Raw genomic sequence first — 18,974 nt, 5'->3', positions numbered from 1 at the left:
CTTAGACATTTTCTGTACCCTGGTAGGTTGGGGTGTGGAATAGATGGAAATCACAGCCGTTAGTGGAATAACAATAGTAAGTAGCACCAGTTGTGCTGTGAACATTAGAGCAGACTAATAGTTGGGAAAGATGGTAAGAGCTAAGTGGTTATGACAGGTTATAATATCAGAGCTCGTCTCAAGTTGTACAGTCCAGGTGTTGCTAACGGATGCTTCCCATCATAAACATGGCTGCTGTCTTGGGAAATCCAGAATCTGTAGTGGTTCTGATTGTTAATTATAACCCTCTTTATCCAGCATTGTGGTGGAGAAGCTTGGGTAGAAAAATGTTTCCAAGTTGTCAGCCTGCATTCAACATCAGGTGTGCCCTTGCTCCCCTGTACAAGGCAGGGAAGGGTTGGCACCTAGCCCATATACATTTATTCCATTTCTGGGCATCCTACTAACAGAACAATGAACATTCCTAGTGATGATAATTGTGAAAACGCAAACGCATCCAGGGCATGGGGGTCTATATTTCAGGGTGGGTGCCTTGCATGTCTCAAACAGTGTTTGAGTCACAGTCAATTGAACATGGATATAAAAACTTACCTTGCTTCTCCTCCCCCATCCCACTCCCCAAACTGCAGCAAAGTGCCGTCATTTGTGAGAATGCTGGCCCCAGAGGGAGCCCTGAACATACACGAGAAAGCCTGGAATGCATACCCCTACTGCAGGACTGGTGAGTACATAGGGAAGGTCTGTACCATTGGGATGATTTTTTTTTTTTTTAACCAAAGAGGGGCAGTTAATTTGATGATTTGGCTGCTGCCTGCAGTCTATAGTCCATAACCCCTTCCTGTGGTTCGGGAAAATGAGAATTTAGAGCTAAGGGGGCATTAAAAGAAATGTTCCTGCCTGACAGTGGCAGTGCAGTATAATGACAGTCAGAGCTCCTGCTAATAAACAGGGAAACCTAAGTAGCCTGGGGATTGGTTAGGGGCAGGGTGTGAGAAGGGGCAAAAGTAAGAAATGGCTGTGACCCTAATACTGTAGGTTTGGAGAAAGACTTGGTAGTGGGAGAACCACAGTATGACTAGAACTGTGAGAGGTTATTCTAGTGGCTTGGGAGCAAATGCATGACAGAGAAACTGTTATGTACTTTAGTGCAATGGAAGTACTTTGGTGTAGACATTTGAAAGAGATGGAGTAAGAGAGGAGCTGGGGAGGACCTGGTTATCTTTTGCTTAATGCAATTTGAAGGGAACAGTATCATCATTGCCCCAGTGATTCCTCCAATAGTAAGATCAAAAATGGTGAAGCTGGAACTGAAAGTACAACTAGATACTGGTGTATTAACACTAGAGCAGCATGTTTTATGAGTCTCCCTGGAAAAGCAATAGTGTGCCACTTCTAAAACAAAATCTCAGACAGCAAGTGCAGAGTTAATTCACTACTGAACTTTGAGATTCTGCTTGAGGTGGATCATGAAGATGACACAACCCCTTTTCACTCTTATGGGATAGAGTATTTAAAATTCATGTAGAAAAAACATTGCTGCAACGTTATTGTTGAGAACTTCAAGGGATAAATCATCTGTTCTTCATTTATTGTTCCCATGGTAACAGTAACTTAATCTCCTTGTGTTTATGTAATATTTGGGGTTACTTTTTATGCTATTAAATTTATCCTTTGGCAGAGGTATAGTTGCTGTGGGAACCAATATTTACAATGTACTGACCTTTGCACTTAACATTTTTAACTGCAGCATTTCATTAATGGCTTTTTCTGCATTGAATTTCCTTGTTTTGTAAATGAGGGTTAGAAAAAAAGGGATAGAGAAGGGAAAAAACAAAACATTAAAGAAATCTAATTTCAATATGTGATAAACTGCATGTATTGATGTTGTGTTTGCAAGGCTACATTCAAACTAGGGCTGTCAAGCAATTAAAAAAATTGATTATGATTAGTTGTACTGTTAAATAATAGAATACCATTTATTTAAATATTTTTGGGTGTTCTCTACGTTTTCAAATATATTGATTTCAATTACAACACAATACAAAATGTACAGTGCTCACTTTATATTTTTGATTACAAGTATTTGCACTGTAAAAAAAAAAAATAGTATTTTTCAATTCACCTAATACAAGTACTGTAGTGCAATCTCTTTATCATGAAAGTTGAACTTATAAATGTAGAAATATGTACAAAAGATACTGCACTCAAAAACAAAACAATCTAAAATTTTAGAGTCTGCAAGTCCATTCAGTCCTACCTCTTGTTCAGCCAATCGCTCAGACAGACAAGTTTGTTTACATTTACGGGAGATACTGCTGCCTGCTTCTTATTTACAATGTCACCTGAAAGTGAGAACAGGCATTCTCATGGCACAGTTGTAGCTGGCATCGCAAGATATTTATGTGCCATAAGATTCATATGTCCCTTCGTGCTTCAACCACTATTCCAGGGGACATGTGTCCATGCGGATGAATGGTTCTGCTCGATAACAATCCAAAGCAGTGCGGAAACAACACATGTTCACTTTCATTATCTGAGTCAGATGCCACTAGCAGAAGGTTGATTTTCTTTTTTGGTGGTTCAGGTTCTGTAGTTTCCACATCGGAGTGTTGCTCTTTTAAGACTTCCGAAAGCAAGCTCCACCCCTCATCCCTCTCAGATTTTGGAAGGCACTTCAGATTCTTAAACTTTTGGTTGAGTGCTGTAGCTATCTTTAGAAATCTCACATTGGTACCTTCTTTGTGTTTTGTTAAATCTGTCCTTAAAATGAACAACATGTGCTGGGTCATCATCCGAGACTGCTATAACATGAAATATGTGGCAGAATGCAGATAAAACAGAGCAGGGGACACACAATTCTCCCCCAAGGAGTTCGGTCACAAATTTAATTAACGCATTATTTTTAACGAGTATCGGAAGCGTGTCCTCTGGAATGGTGGCTGAAGCATGAAGGGGCATATGAATGTTTAGCATATCTGGCACTTAAATACCTTGCAATGCCAGCTACAAAAATGCCATGCAAATGCCTATTCTTACTTTCTGATGACATTGTAAATAAGAAGAGGGCAGCAGCATCGCCTGTAAATGTCGTCAAACTTGTTTGTCTTAGTTATTGGCTGAACAAGAAGTAGGACTGAGCGGACTTGTAGGCTCTGAAGTTTTACATTGTTTTGTTTTTGAGTGCAGTTATGTAACCAAAAAAAAAATCTACATTTGTAAGTTGCACTTTCACTGCAAAGAGATTGTACTATAGTACTTGGATGAGGTGAATTGAAAAATACTATTTCTTTATAGTTTTTACAGTGCAAATATTTGTAATCAAATAATATACGGTTTGATTTCAATTACAACACACTATACTATATATATATAAAAATAAATGTAGAAAAACATCCAAAATATTTAATAAATCCAAAATACTTAATAAATTTCAATTGGTATTCTATTTAACAGTGTGATTAAAACTGTGATTAATAGCGATTTTTTTAATCACTATTAATTTTGTTGAGTTAACTGCGATTAATCGACAGCCCAAATTCAAACAAATAGAGCTTTGGATATATAGCGACAGTAATGTGTAGGATATGGAGCTTGTTGACGTTATTTCACATACTTGAGAACACCAAAACACATGAAGTGAGTATTGAAATGGTCACAAATTAAAGAAAACTTACTTCACGTGTCTGTTTTGTTGGACATTCAAATCCAGTGGGCATCTGTCAAAGTGGTAATGCAGAAGCATCCAGTCAGCTTTTTCAAGCTTAACAAAGCCTCATTGAGTATGTCTACACAGCGGTTACACACCAGTGGCTGGCCCATGTGAGTCAACACCCTTCCCCCATTGTGGGGACCCAGAGCCTGGGCTGCAGCCCAAGTCAGCTGACATGGGCCAGCTGCAAGCATTTAACTGCAGTGTAGACATACTGAGGCTTCCCTAGCTGGTACTAGATACTATGGTGATTGGGCCACTTTCTACATTCATACATATAGAAAGCAAATTTAAAGGGACACTGTCATGTTAAAAATATTTTTTCTAAAAAGTCTTAACTGTATTACTAATAAAAGTTTGGGATACTCAAAAACTTATTTAAAACGTATCTTTCACATTTTATGCTATTTACTTTTTTGCCTTTCACTCAGTTTGGACAATGAATGGGGATTGGTTTCACTTTCTGGTTCTGTACTAACAGTGCTGAAGTATTTGGGTTTCAAACATTGCAAGGAATGTCTTAAGTCCAAACAGCTGTTTCATTTACTCTTTTAAATCATGGAAACATTTCTATTAGATTTTCACCTCCACTTAAATAAAACTTAGCATTGGGCCTAAACTTCCTGGCACTGACCTTTTTTAAAATTTGAAAACAAAGCCATTGTTGAGTTAACAAAACAAGAAAGCACCTGAACTATTTCCCCTTCCATCCCATCAGTACTCTGATTCTCAAAGCATGTCACACAGTTTTACTGGACTGTCCAAAACCTTTTCACCTATGTGCTGAGAGCAAATAAAAACTTCAATCTTAAAGGGAAAACTTTCAGATTCTTTGAAACTGAAAATGGTGGTATACAATGAAAACTTTCTCAACTATCAGTTATGCCAATACAATATGGGCTTGAAACTGCATTGTTGAGGGGGCTGGAGCAGAAGGCAGCTGCATACTCCCAGTGCGGGGGCTGATAGAAAAGTCTGTTTCAGTAATATGCCAGGCCTGACTTAAATCAAGATATGCAGTTCTAAGGCTTCTGATTAGTTGGCTTGGTAGTAACAGGGCAGTAGGAAAGAGAACTAGTTTGTGTCTGGTATGATGGCTTATTGTATTAACACTTCATCTCAGGAAAGATCAAGTACTTAGGTCACAAGTGAACTGACATAATGGCCTCCTGTATCTCTGCATGTGTACACAGCATAACATGCCAAACGGTTTAGTTCAGGCTGATATGACTGACCAGCTTCTCAGTCAAACTGGAACTGGAGTAGCAAGGGGTTGACGGTTAGGACTGAAGTGAATTCAGTTGTATGTAGAAGTTAATGGAACTCCTGCCCATACTATGCCTGTCTCAAGTTGGTGTTAATTACTTTCACAAGCATTAAGTTCGCTTACAAAGCTTTACCAAAGACAGAGCCTGTATAAGTTTAGGTAAAACAATATTTTTAGTCATAACTACTGTTGCAATAATAAGGAAGTATTCAAAAGTTTGCCTGTAATTCTGTCCCCTTTTGCATGTGCATTGTGATCACACTCAGTATTTTTTACAAAACTGCTACCTTGTTCAGTGTGTATTATGGGCAGTAACTGAAGCTCTTGTCTCTTTGCCACTTCTTCATTTACTACAGAAGTTGGAAGTGTCTAGAGAAAGAAGCAAGGAACTTCAGAAAGAGAGTCTTGTGGTTAAGGCTCTGAACTGACACTCGGAACAACTGGGTTCTAGCCTTGGTTCTTCCAGCATCACAGATCAAGTCTGTGGATGTCTTGTTGCCAAAAATTTTCAGGAGTGTCAGCTAATTGTGTATTCATTTTCTGGGTGTCAGTTTGAGACACCTACAGCCCAGCTTCCAGAAGTACTCAAGACTTGCAACTCCAGCTGAAGTCAATGGGAGCTGTAGGTCCCTCAGAACCTCTGAAAATTCAGGCACTTCCTGTTTCAGGTTGGGCATCCAAATTTAACGGAAATGTTTTTAAAAACTGGGTTTGTCCCCGGTGTGTAAAATGGAGATGCTGCTTCCCTGCTTCAGAGGAGTTATGAAGATCAATTCATTAATATTTGAGACACTCTGGTATTATGGTGATGGGGGCCAAAGAAAAGCCCGTTGACAAAGTGCTAAAAGCAGGTGTTGTGGAAAGCTGGGAAAGCTCCCATTTCTAATTCTGCAGGCTCTATGAGGTATTTGATTTGAAACCTGCCATTGTTCCAGGACTGAATATTGCCCATTTGTGCATGAGAGGAAGTGTAATTTTGGAGTAAAGAATTAAATATTTTTGAGGTAGGCTGAAGTTTAAAAAAAAAAAAAAAAAAAAAAAAAAACACCCACAAAAGTACAATGGCAGTTTGCAGCAGGTCTCAATCTGTAACTTACTGTTTATAACACTTATCACTGAGATATCTGAACATTATCCAGACCTGCTCAGAGATTTAGAATAGTCCAAGTTCTAGCAGAGCAGAGGAGTATGGTAGGATAAAGAAGGATGGTCTTGTGAATAAGACACTGGACTGGGATTTGAGAGCTGGGTGCAATTCCTAGCCCTGTCATAGATTTAATCTGTGTGCCTCCTTCCCTAACTGAACAGTGGGGATAATATTTCCCTCACAAGAGTGTTGTGGCATTAAATGTGTTGATGTGAGGTGCTTGGGTACTATGGTGACGAATGCCATAGAAAATCTTTTAAATAAATACATGCAATTTATGACATGAATATCACCATATGATCTGTGCGTGTGTGAGCAGATATAACACACATGCAGCTATAATTGTAAATGTCTGTATATGTTAAATATGGAAACTTACTGGTTAGACCAGTATACCTACTATAATAATACCCAGGCTTGTGTATTAGACACTCCTCAAACCTCTTATGTCCTTATTGTCCCTTTAATTTAAAAAAAAAAAAAAGTATTGATTTGACTAAATGGTCTCCTTGGTGGACACCTTGTGAATCACATTTTAGTGTCAGATTTTACAGCCTTGTTCTAACTTAGTGGAAATCATTATTTTTATAATGGAAATACTGACAGACTCTGAGGGCACAAGATAGAATGGTCTATGGCTGTTACAAGATCTTTAGTTGATTTTTCTCTGAATAATTGAGCTTTGCTATCCAAGGAGTCTGATTACCACAAGCAGGAGAGATGCAGAGGGCAAAGAGTCCAGTTACCACATGCAGGAGTGATGAGGTCTGCATTGGCTTAAAATCTAGCATTCTTTCAGTTGCAACTGGAGAGAGGCTTATCTGCAAGGTGAAGAATGATTGTTAAAATGCAATCAGCTGATCAAACTTCTTCCATTTTCTCATCCAGCTGGATGAAATCCTGGAGCTAACAGTAGCAGCACATAATTAGTAGTGGTCTGGGTTTCACCATGTGTGAGAATTTATAGAGGGTTTCAAGTGGGGTGGAGCAAGTTTATTTTTGACAGACTATAGACACTGACAGGGAAAATGGATGTCTTCCTTCAATGAAACTGGCAGCTGCCTGGGAGCACTGTCCAGAATTGTCCCCTTGTGGCTGATATTGGGTGGAGGTGGTTGCAACTGTTAACTTTTCTTTTTCATTAACGTAATGTATCTCTTTCTTTTCATGTGTTGGTTTCTTGGAGCAGTTATTACAGTAAGTATTGCTTTTATCAGTGATCTGTGGTGCTTGGAAGTGTGTGTAAATCTGTCTGGTACAAGGCACTGTGTATATGTGTAGGGAAGTCGCTGACCTGAGCTAGTGGAGTTGCTACTTTCTCAGTCATCCAGTTACATGGATGAGGAACTGGGTCTCAACATCTCTTCACAAACTGATATATTAAATGACACAGATGATTCTTTATTTACTGCAATGGCATTTGACTGTACATGTTTCAGAACAAACCATTATGGCAGATAGGTGGAGCAAACATAGAGCAAGTCTATCCAGTCCTGCTGCCTTTGGGCAACGTGATCCCATGAGTAACCTGCCCTCTAAATTCCTTAACTCCTTTTATTTACCAAATGCTTCACTAGTCTTGATTCATCCCACACCACCCACCAAGGATGTATAGTGGCTCTTCTTTTCCTGTCATATCAGTCATTGCTTGAAACTGATGTCTCTTGCTCATTAGGGAGGAGAAATTCAAGTAGCTGTGGTGAAAGCTCTGCACACTGTACTGTCTGGTTTCAGTGCTTACCTGAACACTAAGGGCATGGCTACACTTGCAAATGTAGAGCGCTTTGAGTTAACGCAATCTTTGTAAAGCGCAGTAGGGAAAGCGATGCAGTCTGTCCATACTGACAGCTGCGAGCGCACTGGTGTGTCCACATTTGCGGCACTTGCAGCGGCATTGGGAGCAGTGCATTGTGGGCAGCTATTCCGCAGAGCACCTCTTCCCATTCTGGTGCTGTGGCTTGTGGGAAGGGGGCGGGAGGTGTGGGGCATTCTGGGTCCTGTCCCAATACCCCGTGATGCATCGGTTAGGATCCCAGCAATCCCTCTGCTTCCGTCCACAATTGGTGACATCTTTCAACATTTTTTGTACTGCGCGCTCTGTCTTCCCTTTTGGTCTGCAGGAATGGAGCCCGAACTGTTGAGGAATGTGCTGATGAATCTCGCCAGCACATCATGTTTGGCACTTGAGTTACTCCTTAAGATCCAAAGTGATGGTGAGGACTCCGACGATGATATCAACTTGGGTAATGCATATGACATGAGATTGCTTGTGGCATTCACAGACATGCTCACCACCACGGAACAGAGCTTTTGGGCTTGGGAAACAAGCGGTGAGTGGTGGGATCACATTGTCATGCAAGTCCGGGATGATGAGCAGTGGCTGCAGAACTTTTGGATGAGAAAAGCCACTTTCATGGGACTGTGTGAGGAGCTCGCCCCCACCCTGCGGCGCAAGGACATGATGAGAGCTGTCCTGACTGTGGAGAAGCGGGTGACTATTGCAATCTGGAAGCTGGCAAATCCAGACAGCTACTGATCGGTCGCTAACCAGTTTGGACTGGGGAAGTCGGCTGTTGGAATCGTGTTGATATAAGTTTTTCAGGGCCATTAATCGCATCCTGCTCAGGAGAACTGTGACTCTTGGTAATGTGCATGACATTGTGGATGGCTTTGCACAAATGGGTTTCCCTAACAGCGGAGGGGCGATAGATGAGACGCATATTCCAGTTCTGGCACCAGCCCACCTAGCCTCCAAGTAAGTTAATTGGAAGGGCTATTTCTCTGTGGTTCTCCAGGTGCTTGTGGATCACCGTGGGTGTTTCATTGACATTAACGCAGGCTGGCCAGGAAAGGTGCATGATGCACGCATCTTTTGGAACACTGGCCTGTTCAGGAAGCTGTAAGCCGGGACTCTTTTCCCAGACCAGAAGATCACCGTAGGGGAAATCGAAATGCCCATTGTGATCCTTGGAGACCCCGCTTACCCTTTAATGCCATGGCTCATGAAACCCTACTCAGGGAGCCTTGACAGCAGCGAGAAGCAGTTCAACAACAGGCTGAGTTGGTGCAGAATGACTGTGGAGTGTGCTTTTGGCCGTTTAAACGGCTGCTGGCACTCTCTGTATGGGAAGCTGGACCTGGCCGATGAAGCATCCCCGCGGTTATATCCGCGTGCTATACCCTCCATAACATTTGTGAAGGGAAGGGTTGAACGATTCACTCAGGCATGGAACTTGGAGGTTCAACATCTGGAGACTGAATTTGAACAGCCAGAGAGCAGGGCTACTAGAGGGGCCTAGCGCGGGACTGCAAGGATTAGGGATGCCTTGAGGGAGCAATTTGAGGCTGAAAGCCACCAGTAATGTCGGGTGTCCTGGATGGGAGTGAAGTGCAGTGGTTCCAATGTTAGTAGGAATCTGTGTTTGCTACATATGATACACTGACTTGCAGTGCCTGTTTCTTTCCTGGGCTAAGGTATCTTTTACGTTATGCAATACTAAAGAATGTTTTCAAAGCAAAAAAATGCATTTATTGAAAAGAAAATGCATTTATTGAAAACAGAAACAACTGCGTGGGAAACAGAAAGGGCAAGGGGCTGGGGTGGGGAATGGTACAATCACAGGTTTGCGTATGTCCTGTTATCATACTCAGCCTTCCTGTCTGGAGTGCTGTGCAATGAGTGCTATACTGCATGGTGATGGGAGTTGAGCGCAGTGGATAAGGGTTTTAGTTTTCAGGGCTGGGTGGTGAAGCTACAGGTGTTGGAGGCAGCTGGTGGCAGTAAGAACCTGGATGTTAGGGAAAGTGGGTTGGAGGTGACATGGGGGCACAAGGGAAAGAGTTTTGGGACAAGGGCTGCAGGGCGGGGTGGACGTGGTAGTGCTCCGCCTGCATGGCTATCTGCGCCTGGATCGAGTCCGCTTAGCGCTCCATGATACTTATCAACCGCTCTGTGTTTTTGGTGCCAGCGATCTGCATTCTGTTGGCGGACCCTCCTTTCACTCTCCTGCCACTCCTGCACTTTTTGATTTTCATTAAGGGAGTGTTGCATGACTTCATGCAGCATGTCCTCTTTGGTTCTATGTGGCCTCTTCCTGATTCTTTGCAGCCTCTTGGCCGGTGATAACACAGATGCTGAGATCTCAAGGTTGCATCTGTAAAGGCAAAATGTAACACTTAACAGAGGCAGCATTGTTCACACCAGAGAGAGCAATGATTCTCCTGTACTTAAGAAGGACAAACACAGTCTACACAATAGCATAATTTGCCCGTCCCAAAGCAAGCGCACATAACCCCTGGGAGCCCCAAAATGGTGAGTAAGCACAGGGTCAAGGGGGACTGATTCTTTCATGGTTGTACTGTCCTCTGGGTTTCTGTGCCTTAGGGAGAGCCAACAGCTGCAGGGGGGACCCTATGCTGAACAGTGTCCCTACATCTTCCCCAGGAGTTTGTCCTGGAAGATATCTCACTGCTGAGGGTGATCTGGGAAGCAAGGGAGGGTCTTCTACTACAATGAGGCTTCTGCCCTAGCCCATATGCAGCTTGCCTGTGTGTAGCAATGGTCCCCCCGCCCCTCACGGCACAGTGGCCTGACTGGGATAAGGACCACAGTGGCTCTCCCACAAAACCTGCACAAGCGCATTGCCAGAGTTCTGGATGAGACCTTTGAAGAGATCACTGAGGCGGATTACCGCAGTGTGAGAGAGCATCTAGGCATGCATGCAGCCCTAACTCTTCTCACCCCAAAAACCCGCACCGAATAACTTCCTTCCCAAAATAAAAGCCGTTTACCAGGAGCCTCCTATGGTGTTTGTCCTTCCCTAAGCACCGGCTGCTGTGACTGGCTACCTTCCTCCTGGCTTGAGAACAGCTCCTGGCTGCATGCATCTAGGGATGCCAGCGTGTCTTCCTCCTCCTCAGCACCCTCACTCCCGCATTGCTCCTCCTATCGTGTTGGACCGTGCTCTGAAGTGTCCACGATGGTACTCTGAGTGGAGGTGGGGTCGCCCCCAAGTATCGCGTCCAGCTCTTTGTGAAAACGGCAGGTTGCAGGGGCAGCACCGGAGCAGCTATTTGCCTCTGGGCTTTGCGGTAGGCGTTCCACAGCTACTTCGCTTTAACCCTGCACTGCACTGCATCCAGGTCATGGCCACTTTTCATCATGTCCATTGATATCTGCCCGAAGGTATCGTAATTCCTATGGCTGGAGTGCAGCTGGGACTGGACAGCTTCCTCCCCCCCGAACACTGAAGTCCAGCACCTCGCCATTGCTCCATACTGGGGATCACCTGGCGCATGGAGGCATGGTCACCTGCAAAGATTCACTGAGAGCACTCCACGCCTGACTGAACAAACAGGAAGGGGATTTTCAAAATTCCCAGAGAATTTAAAGGGCGGGTCTGATGGTTGGTCACCTGAGGGCAGGACAGTAGAGTTCAAAGTGATGACCAGAGTGGCTAGAACAGGCATTGTGGGACACTTCTGGAGGCCAATCAGAGCGCATTAACAGACCAGAGAGTCCACAGGGAGCGATTAACAGACAGGGAGTCCCTCCAACGTGGGCGCACCAAATGTTATTCCACTCGCTGAGGTGGAGTACCAGGAACTCTGTAGCCGTGGAGTCAGAGCGCTCTATGTGCCTTGCCAGTGTGGACAAGTCATGAGTTAGAGTGCACTGAGCTGCTTTAATTTGCTCTAACTTGCAAGTGTAGCCATGCCCTAAGGTGCATGTTTCCAAGGACAGTTTGAATCCAGTTCTGGATCCACATTTTGTCTTTTAAAAGCCAACTTCTGCCCTATTTCTTCCACATCTGTCATCTAATCAAAGCTGTATTTGGCAGTGTGGTTTACTTCTGTTAAACAGGCTTCCTCCCTTGGGTCTTCATTCCTTTCTTTAAAAAAGTAAAACATCCTGTAAATGAAATAGGTAACAAACTCCAATGCTCTGGGTATCAGACTTATTAAGTGTCTTGTACGGACAACTTATGCTTTGACCTAATCTTATACCTGGCCACCAGTCATGGGTACTTTCAGAAATGTACATGCAAATAGAAATCTGAAATCACATTGTCACTACATTCAAACCTTGGTCCCAGGTCTGGGAGTAACTGTTTGATAACTTTGCTGCTATATATCAGTCAATCAGCAATAAGATCATGTTAGTCTCTTGGATCCCAACAGGTAACCAAAATTTTTCTTTATGGCAGAATGAGTACATGAAAGATGACTTTCTGATCAAAATTGAAACCTGGCACAAACCGGACCTTGGAATGCAGGAGAATGTAAGTGCTTTCAGTGAGGAACTTTGTGACATTAAGTGGCTAGATCTGTTGCTTGTCCTGTTTTTGAATTCAGTATTGTTATTCTCTTCACATTTCTGGGATTAACATACCTCATGTCAGGCTAGCAAGGAGACTATGCCCCTTATGATTAGACTCCCTTTTGCCTGCTCTGGGTGGGAATGGATGCTTATTAAAACTGTACTCCTGTAGCTCTTGTGCAGAAATTGGTTGGGTTTTGCAGCTTCACTTCTGAATTACCTTTTTCTTTAGCTGATTTTATGTTTCAACATTAACTGGTGAAGCCCTCAACTCTGACCCCCTGCTAATGGGTGCTTGATGCTCAGATCTTTATCTCTGTTCTCCTTTCTAATTTGGCATGGGGATGATGTGTAGATGGTTTGAAATAAAAATCTGGCTCCCACTTCTACTGCAGGTTCATAAACTAGAGCCAGATGTATGGAAGAATGTAGAAGCAATTTATATAGACATTGCAGATCGGAACCAAGTGCTCTCCAAGGTATGCTGGTGGGTAAAGCATTTCATGTGATGGTATTAGTATTACAAAAGGAAGATTGATGCAAACCTCATTTCTGAAAATTAGCATGACCCTGCAGATAATCAGACAAGAAGTGAGGAGGGAAGGAGAGACTTTTTTTAATGGGGGCGTGACTGTGGTCGCTGGAGGGGCTACACTGAGAATGCTTCATCAGGGCAAACTGCAAAGCATAGGGCAGATGATCCCGAAAACTGGTGGTTTATTTTATAAATAGATTTCATCAAGCAGCTTCTCTAACACCTTAATGGTTACCAAGAAGCAAAAACACAGTTCCCTTTAATCAATCCAGGCTTTGGCTCCCACCCAGACAGCCCAGTCTGATATAGTGAGGGTTACTGAAAACCTTATTCACCATATGTAAAGCTCAACCAATCCCGTGAGATTGGACACATTACCCACCAAGTCAATGAATACTTCAGATCTTACCCAAATGCATGCTTAAAGCCAGTCCTTATTAACTAAATCTAAGATTTATTTAAAAAGAAAAGAAAGAGTTACTGTGGTTAAAAGATCATTATATATACGGAGATGAATCATGTTCTTATGTCAGTTTCATAGCAGAGATGGTGAGGCTGCTGATTTGTAAAAGTCCTTCTAGAATCTGTTCAATAGGTTATAGCCCAGTAGGCAGTCCGTGTGCATAGTTTTGTTCAAATTCTTCCATGAGAATTGCAGGGCTAATCCAGAATAGACCTGGAGACCTCAGTCTTGTGATTTAGACTTTCCCTGACAAAGTTTTAAACAGATCTGAGATAGTAAGGATCAGGCCCGAAAGTTTCTTTATAGCTGAAAGAAAAGGAGTACTAGTGGCACCTTAGAGACTAACCAATTTCATGAAAGCTTATGCTCAAATAACTTGTTTCAGAGTAACAGCCGTGTTAGTCTGTCTTTGCAAAAAGAAAAGGAGTACTTGTGGCACCTTAGAGACTAACCAATTTATTTGAGCATGAGCTTTCGTGAGCTACAGCTCACTTCATCGGATGCATACCGTGGAAACTGCAGAAGACATTATATACACACAGAGACCCATATATACACATTACATACACACATGGTCTCTGTGTGTATATAATGTCTTCTGCAGTTTCCACGGTATGCATCCGATGAAGTGAGCTGTAGCTCACGAAAGCTCATGCTCAAATAAATTGGTTAGTCTCTAAGGTGCCACAAGTACTCCTTTTCTTTTTTCAAATAACTTGGTTAGTCACTAAGGTGTCACTAGTACTCCTTTTCTTTTTGCAAATACAGACTAACACGGCTGCTACTCTGAAACCAGTCTCTATAGCTGAAGTTCAGCTGATAACCTCTTAGCAGCAAATAATCACAGAGGGCATTCCATGGATCAAGAATAAGTAATATACATTGTTGCTTTGAAGTAAATCTGTGTTTCCTAAGCACACATCAATAACTACTTGTATTTATTAGCATAAGGCAATTAACTGTTCGAACAGTTCATAGGTAGCTTACTACAAACTTTAAAGAGAAATAAAGACAATGATATTATTACACCACAAGTTCTAACTACATGTTAGTATCTCCTTTTGATCTCTGAATCAATAGAATATAGTAATGAAATATCATAGACCGGAACAGAAGTTTAGCGTCTATAAGCTAATTAGATCACATTGTTAAACTTCTAACAAGATATAGGTATCAGAGTAACAGCCGTGTTAGTCTGTATTCGCAAAAAGAAAAGGAGTACTTGTGGCACCTTAGAGACTAACCAATTTATTTGAGCATAAGCTTTCGTGAGCTATAGCTCACTTCATCGGATGCATACTGTGGAAAATACAGAAGATGTTTTTATACACACAGAGCATGAAAAAATGGGTGTTTATCACTACAAAAGGTGTGTCTCCCCCCTCCCCCCCCCCGCTGGTAATAGCTTATCTAAAGTGATCACTCTCCTTACAATGTGTATGATAATCAAGGTGGGCCATTTCCAGCACAAATCCAGGGTTTAACAAGAACGTCTGAGGAAGGGGGGAGGAATAAACAAGGGGAAATAGCTTACTTTTTATAAAGAATCAACCATTCCCAGTCTCTATTCAAGCCTCAGTTAATTGTATCCAATTTGCAAATTAATTCCAATTCAGCAGTCTCTCGTTGGAGTCTGTTTTCGAAGTTTTTTTGTTGAAGGATAGTCACTTTGAGATCCGAAATCGAGTGACCAGAGAGATTGAAGTGTTCTCCATCTGGTTTATGAACGTTATAATTCTTGACATCTGATTTGTGTCCATTTATTCTTTTACGTAGAGACTGTCCAGTTTGCCCAATGTACATGGCAGAGGGGCATTGCTGGCACATGATGGCATATATCACATTGGTAGATGTGCAGGTGAACGATTGTAAGGAGAGTGATCACTTTAGATAAGCTATTACCAACAGGAGAGTGGGTTTTGTGCGGGAGGGGGGAGAAAACCTGGATTTGTGCTGGAAATGGCCCACCTTGATTATCATACACATTGTAAGGAGAGTGATCACTTTAGAAATAGTTTTACTTTGTGTAATGACTCAACAAGGACTAGCCCTGTTTACCATTTCAATACTCTTCTAATACATCCTTGTGGGTTGTTTTCAGGTCACACGGCCTGCTGGTTGTTTAACTCTTACTGGCTCAGCGTGGCAGAGGGCTAAAGGAAACTGTAGAGAACAGTAGAGTCCTTTATGGACAATTTTGATGTAACTCTTAATTTTGTATCCAGTGCTTAGATACTACAAAGGTGGGCTTGGTAGAAATGCCTAGTTAAGTGTTGTTCATCTGTATATAGCATTGTAGTTGGCCATAGTACTTTGCTTAGCAAGGACTGACATTGTCCTTGTCTTGAAGAGCTTGGATTTCAAAGCAGCACAAAATAGACAATGGAGAAGAGGACAGGCGAGACCGGAAGAAATTCACAAAATAAGGTTATGGAGTTGGGTGGCTGGTGCTATATGCCTCACATTAACTTTTTTCCAGTATCTTTACCTTTTAAAGGGAATTAAGTTGCTTTTGTTTCAGTATAACACATGCAATAGTCTGAAATGGACACACTATTCAGATCTTTAGGGCCTTTAAATTGCAGTAATAAGTCAATTCCATCTCAGGTTCTTGCACCAAATCTCCATGAGCTCTGTCTTTGTGACTTGTCTAGGCACTAGAACCCTTCCATGGAATTATAGCTTGTATCTACATATCAGTAGTATATGTGTACACGTACACACACACACACGTACACACACACACACACACGTACACACACACACACACACACCCCCAGCACAAAAAAAATTCATAATTCCCACATACCTTCCAAGTGTAATTCCCAGAAATTACATGTCACATCCGAGGCATGAAATTACACATGCAAAGCATTCTTTGAACAGGTGTTTGAGGCACATTTATCTGGATATTTTGAAATATGAGTGATGATGAGCAAGAGAAGAGGACTGCATGAGGGAAGGGGGGGGGCGAGGGAGGGAAGAGACTGTTCTTAACACATTGATCCATGTACTCCTTTTTTTCCAAAAATGTGTGTTGGAGTGGTAAGGAGTCCAAACTAGCCCAAATACTACTGGCAGCTAGTGATTTGTTTCATGGCTGTGACGCCAAAGGGTGGTAATTTATGGTTGTGAACATTGAATTCACATTTTTCAAAATGTTTCCCAAGTTTATGCACTTTAAACCTCTTCCATTCCTTTCCTTTCTCTCACTTGCTTTCTAATGGTATATACCATACATATGGTATATACCATGTCAAATAAATCTAGACAGACAAGAATCCAAACCATGTGCAATGCTTACCACTAGGTTTCCTGATCCTCACTTTTAAACTAACTCTACTATAACAGGTCTCTGTGATTGTATAAATAAGGAAACTCAATATCTGAATCCATAGATAATGCTCCACCTCAATATCAAGCCTAAAGTTTTACTAATATGCTGATTAAATCTAGTGTACTACAAGGTTCCAACACTGTTGGTGACATGCTATTCAGAAAGCAATAGAATAAAAAATAACTACACTTTTTTCTATGCTGCGTCAGTAAGACTGTAAATAAGTTGCGTTATCTTGTTTAAACTGCCTTCTTCCTGTAACTTAGATGCACAGACATAGCGTGTTTTATTGTTATATTTGGGCCGTGTGATCATGTAATTAATATCCTATTGCAGGAAGAGTTAGTCACTGTAGGAACCTAAGGTTCAGTTCTGCAATGAAAAGTATCTGTAAAGATGCATGGTGGGGTTCCCCGTTCAGTGACTCAATCCTTTCAAGTCAAACTTACTTAACTGGAGTAAAGAAAGGTATTTTCTCTAATTTAGCCTGGCATCAGAATGCAACTGAAGTTTTATTGTGGTTTCTGCATTATTTCTAGTAATAAACTGACTGCAAAATCCAGATTTGAGTGATACCAGTTTAATTCCATATCTCCAGTGGGGTTACATTGGTGTAAATCAGGGCACAGTTTGGATTCTGAATGGAACTGGACTAGTCTGTTGCTCCAGAACAATTCAGCTTGCTCTCCCACACTGTATTGGCTCTACAATGATGCCAGGAGTACAGGCTTTTTTGGTCACCAAAGTGTATAGCTATTACTTGTAATATGCACAACAAACAAGTCTCAGTAAGAAGGTGCCACATCTCAATCGCTCTTCTGCCACTAAATCTACTTAAAATATGAATTTCATGGCTTTTTTGCAATTAAAGTCTCATTGTGAGTATTGGCAAAACCAAGTGTTTAAAATTAGTTGGTCCCCCCAAAAAATCGTGGGATTTAAAAATAAATAAATTTGGGGTTAGAGTTTCTAAATTAATCTCTCGTCTGAGTAATAAGGAACTTGAATCCCAAAGCAATTGTTTTGGAAGATTGGCCTTGAAAATAAGGATTTAAACAAAGTGTCTTCATATTCTCTATGATGCAGGGAAGTGTAGGAGTGCATTCTGACATGAGTACTGTGGTGATGCTGTTTTTATAGCACTGACCAATATTGATGATTAGAAATACACAAGGTATGTCTGCCTTAGAGTGCTGTGTACGTTATTTCTTACAAGAGCCATGTGTTCTAGTCGCTTCCCAATACAGGTGATAATGTGAACCCTGTCTTGAAAAGCTTACAAACTAGTATCAGACACAATATACCAGTGGATTTGGTGGGGTAACAAAAGTAACATCAATTTTATAATACTCTTACTCAGCTAGGGTTAATGTACAGCATGGGGAAGTGAATTTTTTTCCTCTTGGCCAGTTTCTTAAAGGCTTCATGGAAAAAGTGGGTCTTGAGGAGATCTTTGAGTTACTCTAGACACTAACCTGTCCTCCAAGATCTGTTTCTTATGGATAAACATGTTTATATTTACAACAGGATTACAAGCAGGAAGAAGACCCAGCAAAATTTAAATCTGTCAAGACTGGACGTGGTCCTCTGGGCCCCAACTGGAAGGTGTGGATCACAGACCTCAGCACATCATGTCTGTTTTTGTGACTGGAGTGTGGTTGTCGGGATGGGTCAGGTATATGGAGGTTGGGGTATTAATTTGTCTAAACAAGGGAGGAAGTGTTTTCATCTGTGTCAGTGGAGGGTCTTCTGTATGCGTGCTGAACGAGTGGACTACTAGTTCTGGGGGTCCTGTCCTAGAAAAAGATTCCTACAGAGTTTCTGATTTCAGCTCATCATATGAACATCCTTGTCTCTTTGCAGAAAGAGCTGGGGAAACAGACAGATTGTCCGTACATGTGTGCTTACAAACTGGTAACAGTCAAGTTCAAGTGGTGGGGTCTGCAAAATAAAGTTGAGAACTTTATACAGAAGGTAAGTGAACCTGGTCAATATCGGGTTTTCAATGGCACCATGGCCCCACTCCCCAACCCCACCCCGAGGCCCCACTCGCTGCTCAGGCCTTTCCTCCTCACCCCGTTTGCTCATCTCCACCTCCTCTTTCTCTGTGTGAGCAGTGGGTGGGGCCTTGGAGGGAAGAGACAGAGTAGGGGAGGGGCCTAATAATGTATGTTTGTAAGGCCTTAGTGTCTCCATT

At 42.0% G+C, this 18,974-nt stretch overlaps 1 protein-coding gene across 1 annotated transcript in view; it reads left to right on the top strand.

The window, feature by feature from the left end:
• Positions 1 to 18,974, top strand: part of PITPNA (phosphatidylinositol transfer protein alpha) — a 42,535-nt gene that overhangs the window by 14,999 nt on the left and 8,562 nt on the right. Inside the window, exons 4-9 of the mRNA XM_077836330.1 lie at positions 630 to 721; positions 7,313 to 7,320; positions 12,330 to 12,404; positions 12,838 to 12,921; positions 18,305 to 18,382; positions 18,641 to 18,751. Of these exons, the coding sequence (XP_077692456.1) occupies positions 630 to 721; positions 7,313 to 7,320; positions 12,330 to 12,404; positions 12,838 to 12,921; positions 18,305 to 18,382; positions 18,641 to 18,751 (448 nt within the window). The remainder of the gene's footprint in view (positions 1 to 629; positions 722 to 7,312; positions 7,321 to 12,329; positions 12,405 to 12,837; positions 12,922 to 18,304; positions 18,383 to 18,640; positions 18,752 to 18,974) is intronic.

This window comes from Eretmochelys imbricata, chromosome 17, assembly GCF_965152235.1.
Source record: "Eretmochelys imbricata isolate rEreImb1 chromosome 17, rEreImb1.hap1, whole genome shotgun sequence".
NCBI classification, from domain to species: Eukaryota; Metazoa; Chordata; order Testudines; family Cheloniidae; genus Eretmochelys; species Eretmochelys imbricata.
This window is presented reverse-complemented; position numbering and strand designations above follow the sequence as displayed.